At 38.1% G+C, this 18,133-nt stretch overlaps 1 protein-coding gene across 11 annotated transcripts; it reads right to left on the bottom strand.

Annotated features, from left to right (window-relative positions):
* Window positions 1–4,652: 4,652 nt before the first annotated feature.
* LOC139354067 (uncharacterized) lies at window positions 4,653–15,923 on the bottom strand. 11 transcript variants are annotated; one of them, XR_011605177.1, is made up of 8 exons: window positions 14,879–15,919; window positions 14,571–14,790; window positions 14,050–14,515; window positions 13,791–13,975; window positions 13,540–13,712; window positions 13,204–13,374; window positions 6,348–6,505; window positions 4,653–6,278 (listed from the first exon to the last, which is right to left on the bottom strand). XR_011605177.1 is itself a non-coding variant. In XM_070998310.1 (7 exons), exons 4-7 carry the CDS (start codon window positions 13,811–13,813, stop codon window positions 13,124–13,126), a joined length of 387 nt encoding a protein of 128 aa, XP_070854411.1. In that variant the 5' UTR covers window positions 13,814–13,975; window positions 14,050–14,515; window positions 14,571–14,790; window positions 14,879–15,918; the 3' UTR covers window positions 12,232–13,123. The 11 variants fall into 11 exon arrangements, 1 of the variants encoding a protein (XP_070854411.1); XR_011605178.1 differs by having other exon boundaries at window positions 6,348–6,502; XR_011605173.1 differs by lacking the exons at window positions 4,653–6,278; window positions 6,348–6,505 and adding exons at window positions 12,232–12,817; window positions 13,007–13,147 and having other exon boundaries at window positions 13,795–13,975; window positions 14,879–15,918.
* Window positions 15,924–18,133: the final 2,210 nt, after the last annotated feature.

Below are 18,133 nucleotides of genomic sequence, written 5' to 3'. Positions count from 1 at the left end.
TAATACATACAACTGTGGACACCTGTGCCTCGCTTTTCTACTTTCTTTCGTAGAAAATGTGGAGTCAAAACCGGTATATTTAAATGGTTAATTTACATTTGGGGGGGTTGAAAATCAATGTACGTGTATGTGTGAACTCTGTATGGTATAAAAAGTGGACCTGCACGCGTTCAAATTCACAGTCTAAGTTTCTACTTCACATCGAACGTCATCTAGAGGACAAGAATTTTTGATCATTCTTAACAAAAAAAGCCTATAACTGCTCATAACAGCTCAAAACAGCTGGTGACCAGCTTATAACAACTAGTTAACAGCTACTAAACAGATAATAACCATCCAATAACAGCTATTAACCAGCTAAAACAAGTAGTAAGCAACTACGAAACAAGTACTGAACAACTGCTAAACAGGTAGTAAACATCAAAATACAGCTAAAAACAACGTGGAACAACTGTACCAAGTCCAAAAAACTCGACAACCATCATGAATCAGGAAAACCAGATGAACATTGTAGTTAAAGAGTTCAATAAATTTAATAAAAAGACACTGCTATCGAAGACAAGGATGCCTGAAAATGTAAGATTCCCGATCCTCAAGGCGGAGCGCAAAACAACAAAGGTTGGAGAATCTATTGCTCTCGAGTTGGAGGAGCACATTCTGTACATGCCGGAAAGGTATACCTCTCTTCAAGATGATATCATCAATGAAATGGTTGATGGAAAATTTAATATTTATAAAATTAATGACAATTTATATTTAGAAATAAGTCAGTAATAATTAAAAAGATTGAGATTTTAAGAATATAACAATAAATACACTTTTTAAAATATAATGAAGAAAATGTATCGAATCTTTTTTTTATTCGGAAATGGTATATAAATATTACAGATCTTGGCGTTCCCTAAACAGTATTTGTTTAGTAACTGAGGAGTGACTACATGAATTTCGGAAATTCTTAATCTTTCACCTATAAAGTTTGAACAATATACTACAATGAATATTTTGTCACAGTTAACCAAAGCTAGATTTGCTTTGAAGCGAAAATTCGATGATCTCAAACAAGTCAAAAATCATACGAATTTATAAAAAAACAAAAGATTTCTAATGTAAAAGATAGTATAAAAGTAAAGCGTGAAATGAAGCAAATTAAGAAATACGATGATGATGAGAGAGAGCTTGACGATTTCTACTTTACAACTAATGAGAAAGATCCGCAGTCTAATCGAAACATAACTCCACCAAGGTCTTTCGATGATAGTGATTCCTATAATCAATTCTTTTCACAAACGAATATAGAGGAAGATATAGAAGAAGAGAAAAAGGAGACGGAAAAGAGTGAAGAAGAAGGGACAACACCTTTACCAATGTATACAGGAGAGGCCGATATGGGTGTGGATGCAGAGCTAGAAGATAATAACACTAGTTATAATTATGATTTTAATATCAGTAATTTGACCAGAGGAAATGTGTTGGATAAGGGCTATGGACCTAAAAAAGCGCAAACAATTCATTAACTTTGGAAGATAAAGAATTAAAAATTAAAAATAATAAAATAACATTTTCTAGTGGAATAAGTTGTGATCTGACTCCTGGTCTTTACTCTCTAATTTTTCTTAGTAAACCTGAAAACTATGATGATCAAGACTTGAAAATGTATAAAAAAATTATTTTAGAAACGAATATACATAGAGTAGGCTTGAAACCTAATAACAGAATCAAGGGTACACGAGCATACAAATATAGCCATATTATTAAGAAGTTGATAGACAAAGATTTCAGTCCTACAACGTCTACTCCACCGCTCAAAAACAGGTTTTGGTTACATGACTCTTCAGAAATCAAATCCAAACTATGTTTATTGGAATGATGTAAATGAGTTAGTCGAACGATTGGAAATTTTAGTAGCATCAAAAGGAGCGGGTAACACCAGCACCAACAACGAAATTTTTTCAATATTAGAGGAATTGCGTGAAGAAAGGATTATATATTAATGGGTATAAATAGGAAGGACAAATATGTTTTACATTTATAAACATCATGTCTGTCGACAAGTTTGGACATTTTTCTGTTGATAAGGAACGATCAGAAAATTTGAAAAGACGTGTTAATTCTACTGAGGGATTATTCATCGATGAGGACGGTAATCTTAATGCTCAAAATAAACGTATCAAAAACGGATCTAAGCCTTTAGACAACAATGACCTTGCAACGAAACAATGCACTGATGAGATCCTCGGAAAGTTGGGAGAAGATTTAAGAAAAATTATAACTCAAAATGTTAATCGTCGACTCACAAAAATTTCAAGCTTAGAAAATAAAATTGAATTGAATAATAAGAGGGCAGACAGCGCTGACCAAATTTTTGCCAAAATTCTGGAAAAGATTAAAACTATTGAGGACTATATATTTAAATATGTAACAAAACCGATATCATTACCGAAAAAAACCACAATTGAGTTAGAAGGTGTTGCTTTTCAGCCTATTAGAAGAATATGATTAAGCGAGAAATCGTAAATGAGTTGCACGGACCATCTCGAAAAAACTTTCATCGAAGACGAGTTATTACAAGGGGTATAAACGATCTGTGGCAAGCAGATTTGGTTGAAATGGGAGCCTTTTCAAAATCTAATGATGGGTACCGATACTTGTTGACTGTTATAGACACATTTTCGAAATATGCTTGGGGTGAGGCATTAAAATCAAAAAATGCAAATGATGTTTCCCAAGCCATGGAGAGAATATTTAAATCGGGTCATGGAACACCAAGAAACCTGCAAACTGATGATGGCACTGAATTCTTTAATTCCAAATTTAAGGTATTAATGAAAAGTTATAGGATAAATCATTATTCAACCTTCAGTACTCTAAAAGCATCAATAGTTGAACGTTTCAATAGAACTCTTAAAGAGTTAATGTGGCGTGAGTTTAGTTTCAATGGAAAATATAAGTGGATAGATATGTATAAACAATTAATTAATAAATATAATAATAGAGAGCATAGAACAATAAAAACGAGTCCAAGTAAAGTCAATTCTTCCAATGAAAAACAAATATTACAAACATCGTATAATCACCTGAAAATATTTGTTGCAAGTAAATTCCGTAAGGGGGACCACGTTCATATCAGTGAATATAAACATGTCTTTGAGAAAGGGTATACACCAAACTATACAACTGAAATCTTTAAAATTAGAAAGGTGAAGAATACATACCCTAAAACATACTTACTTGAAGATTTAGATGGTAGCCCGATTCAGAGCGGATTCTATAAAGAAGAACTGAAAAAAACACGATTTCCCCACACATACCTAGTTGAAAAAATTGTAAGGCGAAAAGGAAATAAAGTTTTGGTTAAGTGGCTTGGGTTTTCAAAGACTAGCTGGATAAACAAGGAAGACATTTTGTAGTATAATAAATGATTTATTTAATTAATTTTTATTTACATTTTATCTTATCTTATATTAAGTTTAATATTAATATTTTTGTACAATGTTTTAAATTAAAATTAAATATAATAAAAATACTTTTTACAAACTCAAAATCATTTTCATTTATATTTTCCAAAGTCTCGATCATAATAAAACATCTCCAATTCAACTGATTTATAAAATAGTTCTTTTTCAATATGTTCCTTTTGAAATTTAAGGCTATCTAATGATTCTCCATCGTTCACATAATTATTTTGTATCATCTCACCCAAGCAAAATGAATTTGATTCTAGCCATTCAACATTTTCTAAAATATCTTTTACAATTAATCTCTGATGTTTTATTGGTGTCGTACCATGGTCTTCATTACTTAACTCTAAAAATTGTGTTTCATTAACATTACGTTTTCTTTTGTTATCTTTGCCACAAAGAATTTTTTTATTTACTTTAACTGTAGTTATTTTATGTGCTTTTGATCTAAACATTGTTCTATTACCATATAGTGAGGCCCCAGTTAATAAAACGTTTTTATAGTCTTCGATTGTAAGATTTCGTGAACTCACTCCCTTTGCTTTATTATGTGAAGATTTAACTTGATCTATTCTTTAACAATAAACCTTTGAGCACAGACCTACAAATTCTGTCATGAGTTTACCGTTAAGCTCATCTTTAAAAAACCCTAAACTTTTTTTGTTAACTCTTTTAAAGTTATATAGATTAATTCTTTCATCTGAATAATCCGATGTATCAAATTTTGCTTCAAGATCATTACGAATATCTTTATAAAAATCTTCAGTTTTTATTGTATAGATAAATGAATCAGTATCCATATAAGAGTAACTTTTCCTGAAACTTTGGCTTCATATATTGATAGTGAAAATCATACATTTTCCATTTCGATAAGTCTAATACTGCAAATCCTAAATACATTGGTTTATTAAATAGAACGGACAATCTTTTCATTTGAATTGCATAGAAATTATCATTAATTTTAGTTGCACTATGAAAATTGGATTTTGAAATTAAAATTTTTGCACAATGTGCTTTTCGTCCAGTCTTGGAGTTATCCGGAGCTTCCCATGTAAAGTATTTAGATCAATGTAATTCTTTAACCAAGGCTTTTGTAAAAACTGAACACCTCTATGGATCTTTTTCAATACTAACCCATTCTGTATACATTGTTGCAAATTCCGATAATGTATTACATAATTTTTCTTATTTCCCAGGTCAGCAATTAATTTTTTTACCTTATCCTCTTTTGAGGCCAGACAATTTGACGGACAAAATGGAAGATCATTATGAAGATCATGTAAACGGTATGGATATATTAAGTCCACTTCCAAAAAATAACCGTATTTGCTATCGATTGGAATATTATTAATATCAAAATTGTCTATGTCTGTGGTAGACATCCACTTAAAATCTTTATATGGTAAAGGTTGTGACATTGCCCAACCATACAAGTTATTCGCATCTACGTACATTAAAAATGAAGACTCCTTCGAGGAATCATAATCTGACAAATATTTGTTATTTGCTTTTGTATATCTATGACAACATTGAACTAAACCACCTCTATTGCTAATTTGAATAAATCTATACATATCTATATCTGTCAGCAATTCAAGTTGAATATTTGTAGATTTCAACATTGCCTCCCAAGATAGACCTGGTGTCGTAAAATACTGAGCTGGGTCAAGTGAATAAATTGGCATACAAATTTTTCGGAAGTTTTTAAAAAATGTCGGTTAAAAGAAATACATCAGTTTTTAAATATAATTCTAAATAACCTTTAAGAGTGGAACAAGAAATATGCGACCAAACTTTAAGAGCTTGATCATAATCTTCCTGAGAGCATTCCCTTTCCGTTAAATTACTATAGAATGCTTCCCTTGGTGGGAGGGAAGTTTCCTCGAGTCTACTAGCGGAATCTAAATATTCATAGGGAAATATACCCTTCTTACGCATTAGTCGAAATTCTATATCATTACTGAAAAATGATTTAACAGTGTTCAATTGTTCATCAACTAAATTAGAAGCTAGGGTGTCTAAACTTGATGGCATAAATCTATATGTATCGAGAAAACGAATTTCAAAACAATTTCCACTTAAACTTTTTATTTTCTTTGAGACAGAAATATAGTTTTCCTTATTTATTGGTATTACGGAAATTTCACCGGGAATCTTTCCCAACTCTTGAATAAACAAATGACAGTCGTATTTTGAAAACTTATGAAAAAATACTGGTATGAATTTGTTAACTTTATAATCCAAGTTACACTTAGAGTGGGCTGCACCTCTAAAGCGACTTGTGAAATGACAATGATCTCTAACCCTATCAATCCCTAAATCTTTCTGACAAATAGAACAATTCAATGAATTATCAAATATTTTCTGGTCATCCAAAGTCATTCTCATAGGAACTATTTTATTTAAGTAGTCATCACTCAATTTAGTCAAATTTTTTATCAATGAATCTACAAAACTTACTCCCGAATTTTTTCCGTTTCTAAAACAAATTTATCTAGTCTAGAATCAAAAGCACACTTTATATAATACGCATATGACATTGGAATATGTTCATTAATATTAAATAATTTAGGGCTCACTTCAAGATTTTTCGGTTCCAGAATGCATTCAAAATCCGCGTAGACAACGAATGGAACTTGAAGCTGATGTTGAACCTGGGTAAATTCCAATGTATTATTCTGGGGGTGTGGCATCTTTGAGACCTTTTTACTGCAGAGCGTTTTGTGTTTCAATGCAGCTTCCTCAGTTTTGGAAAAATTTAAACACACATTGCAGAAATATTGCGCCCTCTTCTGATTTCCTCTCTGAGCAGTCATTAGTCTTTGAAAGAGAAATATACACAAATTATTTAATTGCTTAAAAGAGATAAAAATGAATAAAAGAATTTACCTTGAAATATTTTTAATGTACATGTAATGTCCATTTCCACCTTCTTCCAAAAACATCATATTGATATGAAGAGGCTTTTCCACTTCCGATTGAAAAAGTGGTCCAATTATTTCCCTCGTCTCTTCATTATATCCGTTTAAACTCATATGAGTATTCTTCTTTAAAAAATGGGAATGGGAATGGGAAAAAACAAAGATTTTCATTTGTTGAATTTCGAGAATGCACATTTTTGGGTAAAAGAAGAGGAAAAATCAAAGATTTTTCATTTGTTGAATTTCGAGAATGCATGTTTTTGGGTAAAAGAAGAAGATTAAAACCTGTAGAAATTTCCTTATAAATCGTGTAAGCATATTTAAAAGGGTAAGACGAGATTGTTGACTTAGATAGACAACATGAATTCAGTTAAAATAAATAACTTTTTGAATGTATTTGACGGAATTCTGTTCAATGCACACTATGTACGTCTCCAGTTCATACAATCAAAACTCTTTGAATGTGAACGAGGTAATATAAAAACATCTATTCATGGAAATCATATGGACACCTGCGTGTGGAGCAATGATGCAGCCACTGAGGGAGTTGATACTTGTGTATGCCATCGAATTTCGGATTACAAAAGGGAAGCACTCAACATTATGAATAAATACTATAATCTAGAAAAAAGAATGAAAATGATTAAATAACATAATAAAACATGTTCGCAGTACTAAAATAAACTTCTGACTTTTTATTTCGAGTTAAAATTACAGGTACGGAGAATGGAAAATATTTCCTTGACTGAAATATGTCGGCTACTTGCGAGTTGTTGCGCGGTCGTGATTTCAACCCCTATTATGGGAACGTCGTATGAGCTCGTATGAGGTCGTTGGCGTGAGGCCCATGATCTTGTCAATGAGCGTGCGCCTTCTGGGTTGTGCATGTGTCCCTTTTATTGCGGTCAGGTAATTGACAGGTGCGCATGTTCGGGTAGCTCTTGCTTGAATCCCTTTTATGACATGTTTATGACCCATTTGTGGAAAGGAGAGAATCTTAGACAATTTACCAGTTAAACGTTCTGGGGCGGAAACAGAAATGTGTATTTGAAAATATTCCACATCTGAGAATCATTAACTTGTGAGATTTATTTTATTGGGGTTCTTTTGATTTCTAAATTAGTTTTACAATCATAGAAAACATTATTCCCCAACATGATGGGACATGTTCCTCTAAGATAACCACCTTTGAATACTTTGGGTGTGCGACCTTTCACACGTGCACAGCAACACCTGTGATAATGAGGCAAAAGGGTACGTGATCACACCTTTCCCCAACATGATCGGATATGTTCCTCTAAGATAACAACCTTTGGATACTATGGTTGTGCGACCTTTCTCACGTACACGTTTTTCACCTGACTATTAATTGCACATAATGAGGGGAAGGATACATGATCAATATTGTTTGATGGGGATGTGGGGGCGATGGGGGCAATTAAGTATACTCTTTATAGACATGATCGTGACATTTTTATGACTTCAAAGCCCATTAAAATCAGTTAATTTATTGGATTATGCTAATTGTCCCAGAACCCGCATACGTTAATGAGGGGGGAGGGGGGGCCGGGGGCCATTAATATGCTAATTGTCCCAGAATCCGTCCTTCCCTACTACTTTTATGGGGTCGGAAACGCTTCCTTCTGCCTGTTACATACTTTCCGACGAATCTAGTATACCCTTTTAATCTACGAGTAACGGGTATAATAAAGTTAAATGTTTTCCTAGAGGTTCCAGAACATTATTAAGCTATGGAAAATTAAAATCCGTGCTATTATAGCCAATATATGAGCTTTGATAGTTGAAATAAAAAACAGTTTCTGTAAAACTTAGCAAAATTAAAATCACTAACAAATTATAAAAAAACAAGAAAGGAAGTTGGCTTCGGCAAGCCGAAGCTTATATACCCTTGCAGCTATTATTATTAAATTTAAAAACACAAAAAATTATATTCCCAATAGTATAAGATTAAAATGTCAAAAAACACCGAAGCTATAATATGTTTCATGTTATTTTCCTACCAATTTTCCGATCGTTCCTATGGCAGCTATATGATATAGTCGTCCGATTTTGATTAAGTTAAATTCGAAATTCAGAACTAATTAAAAAATGTTATTTCCAAGCGTAGGAGGTTATATGTTAAAATGCAGGCAGAAGGAACCGTTTCCGACCCCATACAGTATACATATTCTTGATCAGGATCACTAGCCGAGTCGATATAGCCATGTCCGTCTGTCCGTCTGACCGTCTGACCGTCTAACCGCCTGTCCGTCTGTCCGTATGAACGCTGAGATCTCGGAAACTATAGAAGCTACAATACTGGGATTAGGCATGCAGATTCCTGAGATTCCTGCGCAGCGCAAGTTTGTTTCAGCAATGTGCCACGCCCACTCTAACGCTCACAAACCGCCCAAAACTGTGGCTCTTACAGTTTTGATGCTAGAATAAAAATTTTAGCTGAAATGTATTGTTCTCATTAATACCTATCGATTGACCCAAAAAAAAGTTTGCCACGCCCACTTTAACGCCCACAAACTTAAAAAAAACGTAAATATGAACGCGGATATCTCGAAAACTATCAAAGATAGAGAAATGGGGTCTCAGATTTGTACGCAGCGCAAGTTTGTCACGCGAATATGCCACGGCCACTCTAACGCCCACAAACCGCCCAAACCTGTGGCGCCCACAATTTGCATGCTAGATAAAAAATTTTTGCTAAAATGTACTGGTCTCGTCAATACCTATCGACTGATTAAAAAAAAAAGTTTGCCACGCCCACTCTAACGCGCATGACGCTTAAATCTGTCTACCGCCCACATAACCATATATTGAGATCACGGTTAGGTGGCGCATTTCAATCTCGCTTTGCTGCTTGCATATCTCTATTTCCCTTTGGTCCCATTAGCTGAGTAACGGGTATCTGATAGTCGAGGTACTCGACTATAGCGTTCTTCCTTGTTTAAAGTTGCCCTTTGTGGAGATATATGCAAGATGTACCGTTGCGTGCGTGTTTCGTACCCAGATGACTTTTTGCAATGCATCGTTTGGAGAGAGAGCTCCACGGAAGAGTTTAGTGTTTTTAAATTGAACACGGTTACTTATGGAATCAAGCCAGCTGCCTTCTTGGCTATAAGGGTCATGCATCAACTCTCTTACGATGAGGAGGAATCATTTCCTATTGCAGCACAAATTGTTCGTAGAGATTTCTACGTGGATGATTTAATATCTGGTGGGGACTCAGTTGAGGAGGTAAGAGAAATTCGTCGTCAGGTAAAGGAACTACTGTCGCGAGGCCATTTTCCAATCCGCAAATGGTGTTCGAATAAGTCAGCAGCCCTGGAAGGAGAGTCTGAATGCGACAAGGAGCAGCTAATCAAATTTCACGATGGGTCGGGTGTCGTCAAGGCATTTGGACTAGTCTGGGATCCATCTTCTGATCAACTCCTATTTAATTTTTCTCAACTGCCAACCAATCAACGACCCACTAAGCGGGTTGCATTGTCAACGAATGCCAAATTCTATGATCCACTCGGTTTAATAACTCACAAAATCTAAGATTTATCTGCAATCTCTATGGAGTGCGAACGTGGATTGGGATGACGCACTGCCAAAGCCCATTCTTTCGTCATGGGGGGAGTTGACCTCACTGTTATCGGTCATACAGAACATAAAATTTCCACGATTCGTACTGAAACCAAGATTTTCCGTTGAGTTGCATGGATTCTGCGATGCTAGCATGTCAGCTTATGGAGCGTGTCTATACTTGCTATCGGAGACCAATGGAGAATCGAAAGTCCATCTGCTCTGTGCCAAGTCTAAGGTAGCTCCATTGAAGGCCTTACCAATTCCAAGACTAGAACTTTCCGCAGCGCTTTTATTGGCTGAGCTAATCGTAAACGCCAAGGAAGCCATAGATTTCGATTACACCTTTCATTGCTGGTCGGACTCGTCTATTGTGTTGGCATGGATTCGGCAACCTCCGAGGGAGCTTAACGTTTTCGTATCAAACAGAATCGCGAAAATTCAGGATATGACGAAAGACATGACTTGGCACATTGGAACATTCCCTTTGGGCTAACGGGCCTCCATTCCTTCTGCAAAGCTCGGCGAATTGGCCGCCCCTGCTAGACTCAGTAAAGGATCTTCCAGAGCGCCGTTCTGTGGCTCAAATTGAGGCCGTTTGCATAGACAGTTCATCATACTGCAAATTCCTCAACTCTTTCGATAAGTTGCAGCGCGTATTTGCATACATTTATCGGTTCATTTCAAATAAAAAAAAAGCCAAATCTGCGATCAACTCTGGAACTGTACTTCTTTTGAGGAGCATCCAACAGGTTAACTTGGCGAAGGAGTATGGATCTCTTAGCCAGGGCAAGCCGTTTCCACAGAAAAGCAAGCTGGTTTCGCTTAGGCCTATACTCGGCTCCGATGGGTTACTTCGCGTGGGTGGAAGGCTTCAGAACGCAAACTTGTACTACGATACGAGGCATCCGATACTGTTGCCCAAGGATCATCCAGTCACCAAGGCGATCATCGTTTATTAGCATGAGAAATATTTGCATGGAGGATCGCAGGCGCTGCTTGCCGCATTACGACAAAGGTACTGGCCGATTGGAGGCCGCAAGTTCGTCGCCAGCGTTATCAACAAATGCGCTCGATGTTTCCGAATGAAGCCTGTTACTTGTGAGCACGTCATGGGTAGCCTGCCAGCAAATAGAGTGCAGCCCAATCCATCTTTTCATACCACAGGAGTAGACTATTGTGGGCCATTCTATCATAAGGCAGAGGCCAGAAAAAAGGAAGGCCAGGATCTCACGACGGAACATTAAAAGAGATGAAATAAAATCATTAAATTAAAAAGCATTGTTTGTGGGGAAGACAACAAATATGCCACAATATATTTATAATTAATAACGCACGAATAGGTTATATTAAAATGTATAGCGTTTATTCGGAGCGGCAGACGGACTGTGTAAAAGCTCGGCTCCAAGAACTTCATATAAACATTTGCAGGCTTACAAAGTAGTTGCTGAATAGATAAGCGACAGCTTTAATGGTATAAGAAAGAAGGCGACAAAGATAAGCAGAGAGCGCTGCAGGTGCCGTCGTACACCTATGCGCTGGCGATCTGCTCCGAACAAGCATCATTTACAAATTCAGGTGTGGGGTGACTGCCCATAGCTCTCATATATAATACCCATGTTGTATTCTGATTTATTGAAGCAATCAAAGGAAGAGTTATTACAGCTATTGAGAGCCAACGAAGTGCATTTTGACGTCGGAGCTTCCATACACCAATTGCGCATTGCGGCAAACACTTTGTTTAAAATGAGCGACAAGCATGAGGCTGGCCCGGATGACGAACATGGTCAGGCAGCTGCAAAAAACATTGTTTTGCAAGATCGGGCTGTTTGCGGCAGCATGGTTTCTCGGCACCAGATAAGCAAAATCGTGTCTCAAGATCAAGCTGCGGGAGGCGACACCGACGTACAAGACAAGATAGCCCATGCAGAACCTCTTGTGCAGCACGTGGCTCAGATTGGACTGGATGAGCGCACGTTTCGAGAGGATCTGGCTGATGTTTGTCAGGGAACGCTTGCAACATGGAACGGAACCAAGCTGGTACAAAAATGGCGGCATATTTTTCACGGGTCGATATCGCAGATATAATGGCGGTAGTGGAGCCCTTTTCGGGAGAGGATAGCATTCCTGTCAAATTATGGATTGAAGAGTTTGAAACTGCATGTGCAGTGTTGGGAGTACCACTCAATCGCTATTGGTTGTATGCGAGGCGTCTTCTTATTGGACCAGCAAAAAGTTACTTCGTCGCTTTGCAGTATTGCACGTCAAGCTGAGTTGGAAGATCGTGATTTAATTAAGCACATTATTGGCAGACGTTATGTGCTAAACGACAAAAATATGCACAAGTTTTGAATTTAACAAAGCTGTTTACATTAAGACAGATAACGATAGGCGAAAAATCGATACACGACTATCGACGACTCGTGAGTTCAGGGAGTCGTGCAGCTTAGTCAAATCATGGAACTGGTTCCTTAGACTGGATAACTCCCAAATGAACCAAGGTTTTAATCCTAAAAGTTTAAGTGGTTTTTGGCGAAGAGAGGAGAATAAAATGAGTAAGATACTGATAAATATGAATAAACCAATAAATGGTCGAAACGTGAACCTATAGCAGTCTGGGAAGCACATTACCAAGAGGTCAGGAACCGAATATTTGGGAAACATGATCCGGACCGGAACATTTCGCCAAAAATTGCCAGAGCCCGTAGGAGAAGTCAGCAGCGGAAGGCAGAAAAAAGGATGATTTGTTCGGCCATCAGAGCTGCGGTGGAAGGCGACAATAGACCATTCGCACAGGTCAAGATCGAAGACCTGGAGGTCGTGGATCTTTTGGATTCCAGGGCATCAGTAAGCTTGCTTGGGGAAGGTTGATTAGAAACAGTGGAAAGGTTAGGAGTGAGATTAGAGAGATCACAATCGATAATGAAATCAGCAGGAGGTACGCAGCATCGAGTAGTGGGGAAGAGTCAACCCAACATCTCGTATAATGGGTTAACACATCGATTGCCGATACTCCTTTGTCCTTCCTTGAAACAAAAATTATACCTGGGTATAGATATCTGGAGAAAATTCGAATTGGCACCAGAGGTGGTGGGTGTAGAATTTTTACACCGGGTGGAATCCGAATTTATGGCCAAAGGAGAACCTATAGAGGCACATATTCTATCCCCCGAACAGACTGAGCAACTGGAAAAAGCAAAAGGACGTTTTCTGACATACGAAAGTCAAGGAGTAGGACTTACCATGGTAGAACACTCGATCCAGTTAGTTGAAGGAGCTGTACTCGTCAATGAGAGATTTTTTCCAGTGTCCCCGGCAAAACAACAGCTGCTGTTCGCAGAAGTGGATAAAATGCTACGGTTAGGAGTCATCGAGTTAAGTGAAAGTCCCTGGAACGACGCTGGTACAGAAACCTGGAAAGAATAGGCTGTGCTTAGACGCGAGAAAACTGAAGAACATTTTGTCGATTTTAAGCCGGGTGGATGAGACGATTTTCATCAGCAGTATTGATTTGAAACAGGCGTTCTGGCAAGTGGAACTCGATGAGAAAAGTCGTCCCTTGACCGCTTTCACAATACCTGGAAGGCCACTATATCAGTATCGACGGATGCCATTTGGATTATGTAATTCGGCTCAAAGGTTGTGTAGGGTAATCGAGAAGGTAATCCCACAGCGTCTTCGCAGCCGCGTCTTTGTATACTTGGATGACTTGCTGATGATATCCAAGACTTTCGAAGAACACTGCATGTTGCTGAAAGAAGTGGCAGAGTGTTTAAATAAAGCAAATTTGACGATCGGCATACACAAGTCAAAATTTTGTTTTAAATACTTGCGATATTTGGGATTCATCATCGGTGATGGGGCCTTGCTGACAGATCCGAAGAAAGTGGAGGCGATTATGAAGATAGAGTGCCCAAAAATACGCGACAACTACGCAGCTTCTTAGGAACCGCAGGCTGCTATCGCAGATTTATCCAAAATTTCTCCGGTGTAAGTGCGCCGCTTACGGACTGCCTAAAAAATAAAACAAAATTTACGTGGACGGAGGAAGCAACTACGGCATTCGAAACGCTGAAGAAAGCACTTACCTGTGCGCCGGTATTAGCTCATCCAGACTTTGGAAAACACTTCTGGATACAGTGTGACGCCAGCCATGTAGGAATTGGGGCAGTATTATATCAGAAAGACGTAGAAGGATCGGACCGGCCAATAGCATTCTTTTCGGCGAAGCTGAGAGGAGCACAACTTAATTACAGCGTAACGGAAAAAGAGTGTCTCGCAGCAGTAAAAGCCGAGGAAAGGTTCCGTCCCTATGTGAAGTTGATGCCGTTCACGATCGTTACCGACCATGCAAGTCTGCAATGGCTTATGACGCTAAAGGATTTGAACGGGAGGCTGTCGCGGTGGTTTTTAGCATTACAGGCATTCGACTTCAACATAGAGCATCGGAAAGGGAAAGACAACATCGTGGCCGACATGCTATCTCGGCCGAATGAAGCCACCGAAGTAGAGTTCTTCGATTTTGAGACAACGGAGTTTGAGAGTCCTGAATACCTGGAAAGAATGCAGTTGATTGAAGAGCATGGAAGAGATAAGTTTCCGGACTTACGTGTGGAAGAAGGACTTCTATTCAAGAAGACACACTTTAATAGAGAGGAAAGTGATGAATTTGAATGGAAACTGTGGACGACAACTCTAATCCAGCAAGCCCACTGCAGCGACATGGCATTGCATGGCGGTATGGCAAAGACCTTAGCGAGACTTTCGCATACGTATTACTGGCTCAAAATGGTTATTCAAGTCCGAGACTTTGTAGCAGCATGCGAAAACTGTAAAGAGAACAAGCACACAACGCAGATAAAGCGACCAGAGATTGGTAAGGAAGTACGGACAGATCGACCCATTCAAAAGTTGTACCTGGATTTCTTAGGAAAGTATCCACGGTCTCGCCGAGGAAATACCATGCTATTTATCGCGTTGGATCACTTAACCAAGTTTGTGTGGCTAAAAGCGATGCCGAAGGCAACATCGACAGCTGTAATCCGATTCCTACAAGAAGGAATATTCACCCAATTCGGAGTTCCGGAAACAATCCACACGGACAACGGAAGACAGTTTATCTCCAAGGAATTCGAAAGTATGCTGCAAGAATATGGGATTACACACATGAAGGTAGGGAGATAGGCACCACAATTCAATGCTTCGGATAGAGTAAGCCAATCCGTGTTAGCAGCGATTCGAGTAAACATCCAGGATGACCACACGCGATGGGATGAACACTTAGCGGACATACAAGCGTCGCTGAGGTCATCCATCCATAGCAGCACCGGAACTTCGCCGTATTTTGCCATGTTCGGACAGAACATGTTTACGAATGGGAAAGATTACTCGCTGGCTCGTAATTTGAATGCCCTGAATGAAGCTGAGATAGCCCAATTGCCCAGGTCGGACCGACAACAGCTATCCAGAGAGAAAATAAAAGAAAGGATACATCAGGCCTACGAGAAAGCAGCGAAGCGTTACAACTTAAAGGCCCGAGAAATTCGATACTCACCGGGACAAGAAATATAAAAGAGAAACTTTGTCCTAAGTGACTTCAGCATGAATAGGAATTCCAAGTTTTGCAGAAAGTAAACTAAATGTCGAGTCACAAAAGCGTTGGGAAACTATTTGTACTCTTTAGAAAACTTGCGCGGCAATTCTTTGGGAGTTTTTCATGCAAAGGACCTGAAACAATAGTGCCCGGCTAGCAAATCACACTCCAGACATTAATCTCAGGGTTGTGGGCGGTGGCCTACGTTGAGCAGTACAACCAGCAGCATATGCACATCCTCCACTCCTGTTCCGAGACGAGCATCGAAACCGTACTGTGCTTGTTATGTGCTAAACGACAAAAATATGCACAAACTATGAACTTAACAAAGCTGTTTACATTAAGACAGATAACGATAGGCGAAAAATCGATACACGACTATCGACGACTCGTGAGTTCAGCGAGTCGTGCAGCTTAGTCAAATCATGGAACTGGTTCCTTAGATAAGTTTGAGTGGTTTTTGGCGAAGAGAGGCTTGGAAAAGTGAAACAAGCAAGAGTGATTAAAGGGCAAAAATAATTGGTCGCAGACGGTTCTGTTGAAAAAAAAAAATAATATTAGAAGAAGTCAAGTTTTTACCCAGTGAGTGATAAAAAAATACTTGTTGACGTGAGTGGAGTTAAAATATAAACATTTGTTAAATATTCCGTGAGGGATAAGCCTGGATCAGGAAATTTGAAATTTTTTATATAGCATGAAAATTGTGGGCGTCACAGGTTTTCGCGGTTTGTGGGCGTTAAAGTGGGCGTGGCAAACTTTTTTTTGGTCAATCGATAGGTATTGATGAGAACATTACATTTCAATTAAAATTTTTATTCTAGCATCAAAACTGTAGGAGCCACAGTTTTGGGCGGTTTGTGGGCGTTAGAGTGGGCGTGGCACTCTCCTGAAACATACTTGCGCTGCGCAGGAATCTCAGGAATCCGCGTGCCTAATCCCAGTATTGTAACTCTCATAGTTTCCGAGATCTCAGCGTTCATACGGACAGACGGGCATGGCTAGATCGACTCGGCTAGTGATCCTGATCAAGAATATATATACTTTATGGGGTCGGAAACGCTTCCTTCTGCCTGTTACATACTTACCGACGAATCTAGTATACCCCTTTACTCTACGAGTAACGGGTATAAAAATGGAGACTGATATCTTTGATTATGTAACCCGCCCAAATTAATTTATTCCTACTTATATCTATTCAAATTATTTATTTATTTAACCTTTTTATTCACACCAACCCAAAACTATTGAAATTATTATTTATTGTTATTTATTTATTTATTTATATATATGTGTTCCATGTAAAAGTTCTGTACCGTAGGTAGGCTTATTAAATGTTAGAATTTAAGAGAAAATTTTGAATTATAATGTGAAAATGAAATGAATTCTTGTGAACAGAAAATCGTGTTGGGGGTGAGATGATTTAGGCGAGGTAGCACGACCCACAAGGCAGAAATAAGAGATGTGTCCAAAAGAATGTTGAAGGATGTACATGCACTCATGGTTGTGAGGGACTCCACGACCTCGATAAGGTTCAAAAAAATCCGTCGTGAAGATTGCCGTTGTCCGAGTTTGAATTTCCGTTTTGATTTTGTTGTGTTTGCTGCGTAGACAACATTGTTGGTTGTTCCCCTCCCTGGGATATTCGATGACTAGCCGGCATCTACACTGCGCGAAAAGCAGGACACGACACGGATTAAACGACACGAGTTGTATTACTGCGTCACTTTATTTTTGCGGGAGTCTTGATCAATTGCGTCGCCGTTTGATAGAGTATGATCAAATCCGATTATTACTGCCAAATTCTTACGTTGGTCATGATACGAAATGCTTCAATTGTCGTCAGCCGGGACATATGATAAAGGATTGCAACAAGCCCATGCGTCAACCGAATAGTTGCTTTACTTGTGGAGGCGTGGATCATTGATTCCGTAGCTGCCCGAAGTGTGAATACTGCAGCAGACAGTGGCGAGTGTGGTAGATCAACAAGCTGTTGCTGATATAATTGGTAAACATTAAGTAAGTTTTAATATAAATGAACTTAGATGCACAGCATTTATAGTAATTAATGTTCTTTTTGATACCGGTAGCCCGGTTAGCTTCGTAAGCAAAACAAATTTGCCAAAAGATGTTACATTAGCCAACCCATTCGAGAGTAAATACCGTGGAATTTATGGAAGAAATATTATGCTATGCGGCGCAGTTAAATGCTATATTAAGTTTAATTTGAAAGTTTATGAAATTGAAGTTTTTGTTGTTTACGATGATGTATTACCTGTTGCTATGATTCTTGGCAGAAACGCTATTGACGCTTTACAATTACAATTAATCCAAAGAAACTCAGACTATGGAAAAATGTCATTATTTGATAATAATAAATTTTATTTAACTACTTGTGCATCTCTGTTCTATAATACAATAGACAATAAGATAAACATTGGCATAAAGGAAGGTCAATTTACTACCGAGATTACCCAAATTGAGCAGTGGATGAATGACTTTTATTATTTGTGCAGGTGTTACAACAGGGTTGAATACAAATCTAGGTATTGGTAGCGAATTCGGGATTGGGAATAGAGAAA

The sequence above is a fragment of the Drosophila suzukii genome, assembly GCF_043229965.1.
Source record: "Drosophila suzukii chromosome 2 unlocalized genomic scaffold, CBGP_Dsuzu_IsoJpt1.0 scf_2c, whole genome shotgun sequence".
NCBI lineage: Eukaryota > Metazoa > Arthropoda > Insecta > Diptera > Drosophilidae > Drosophila > Drosophila suzukii.
Note: the sequence above shows the minus strand (reverse complement) of the source record. Positions and strands in the feature narration are given on the sequence as shown.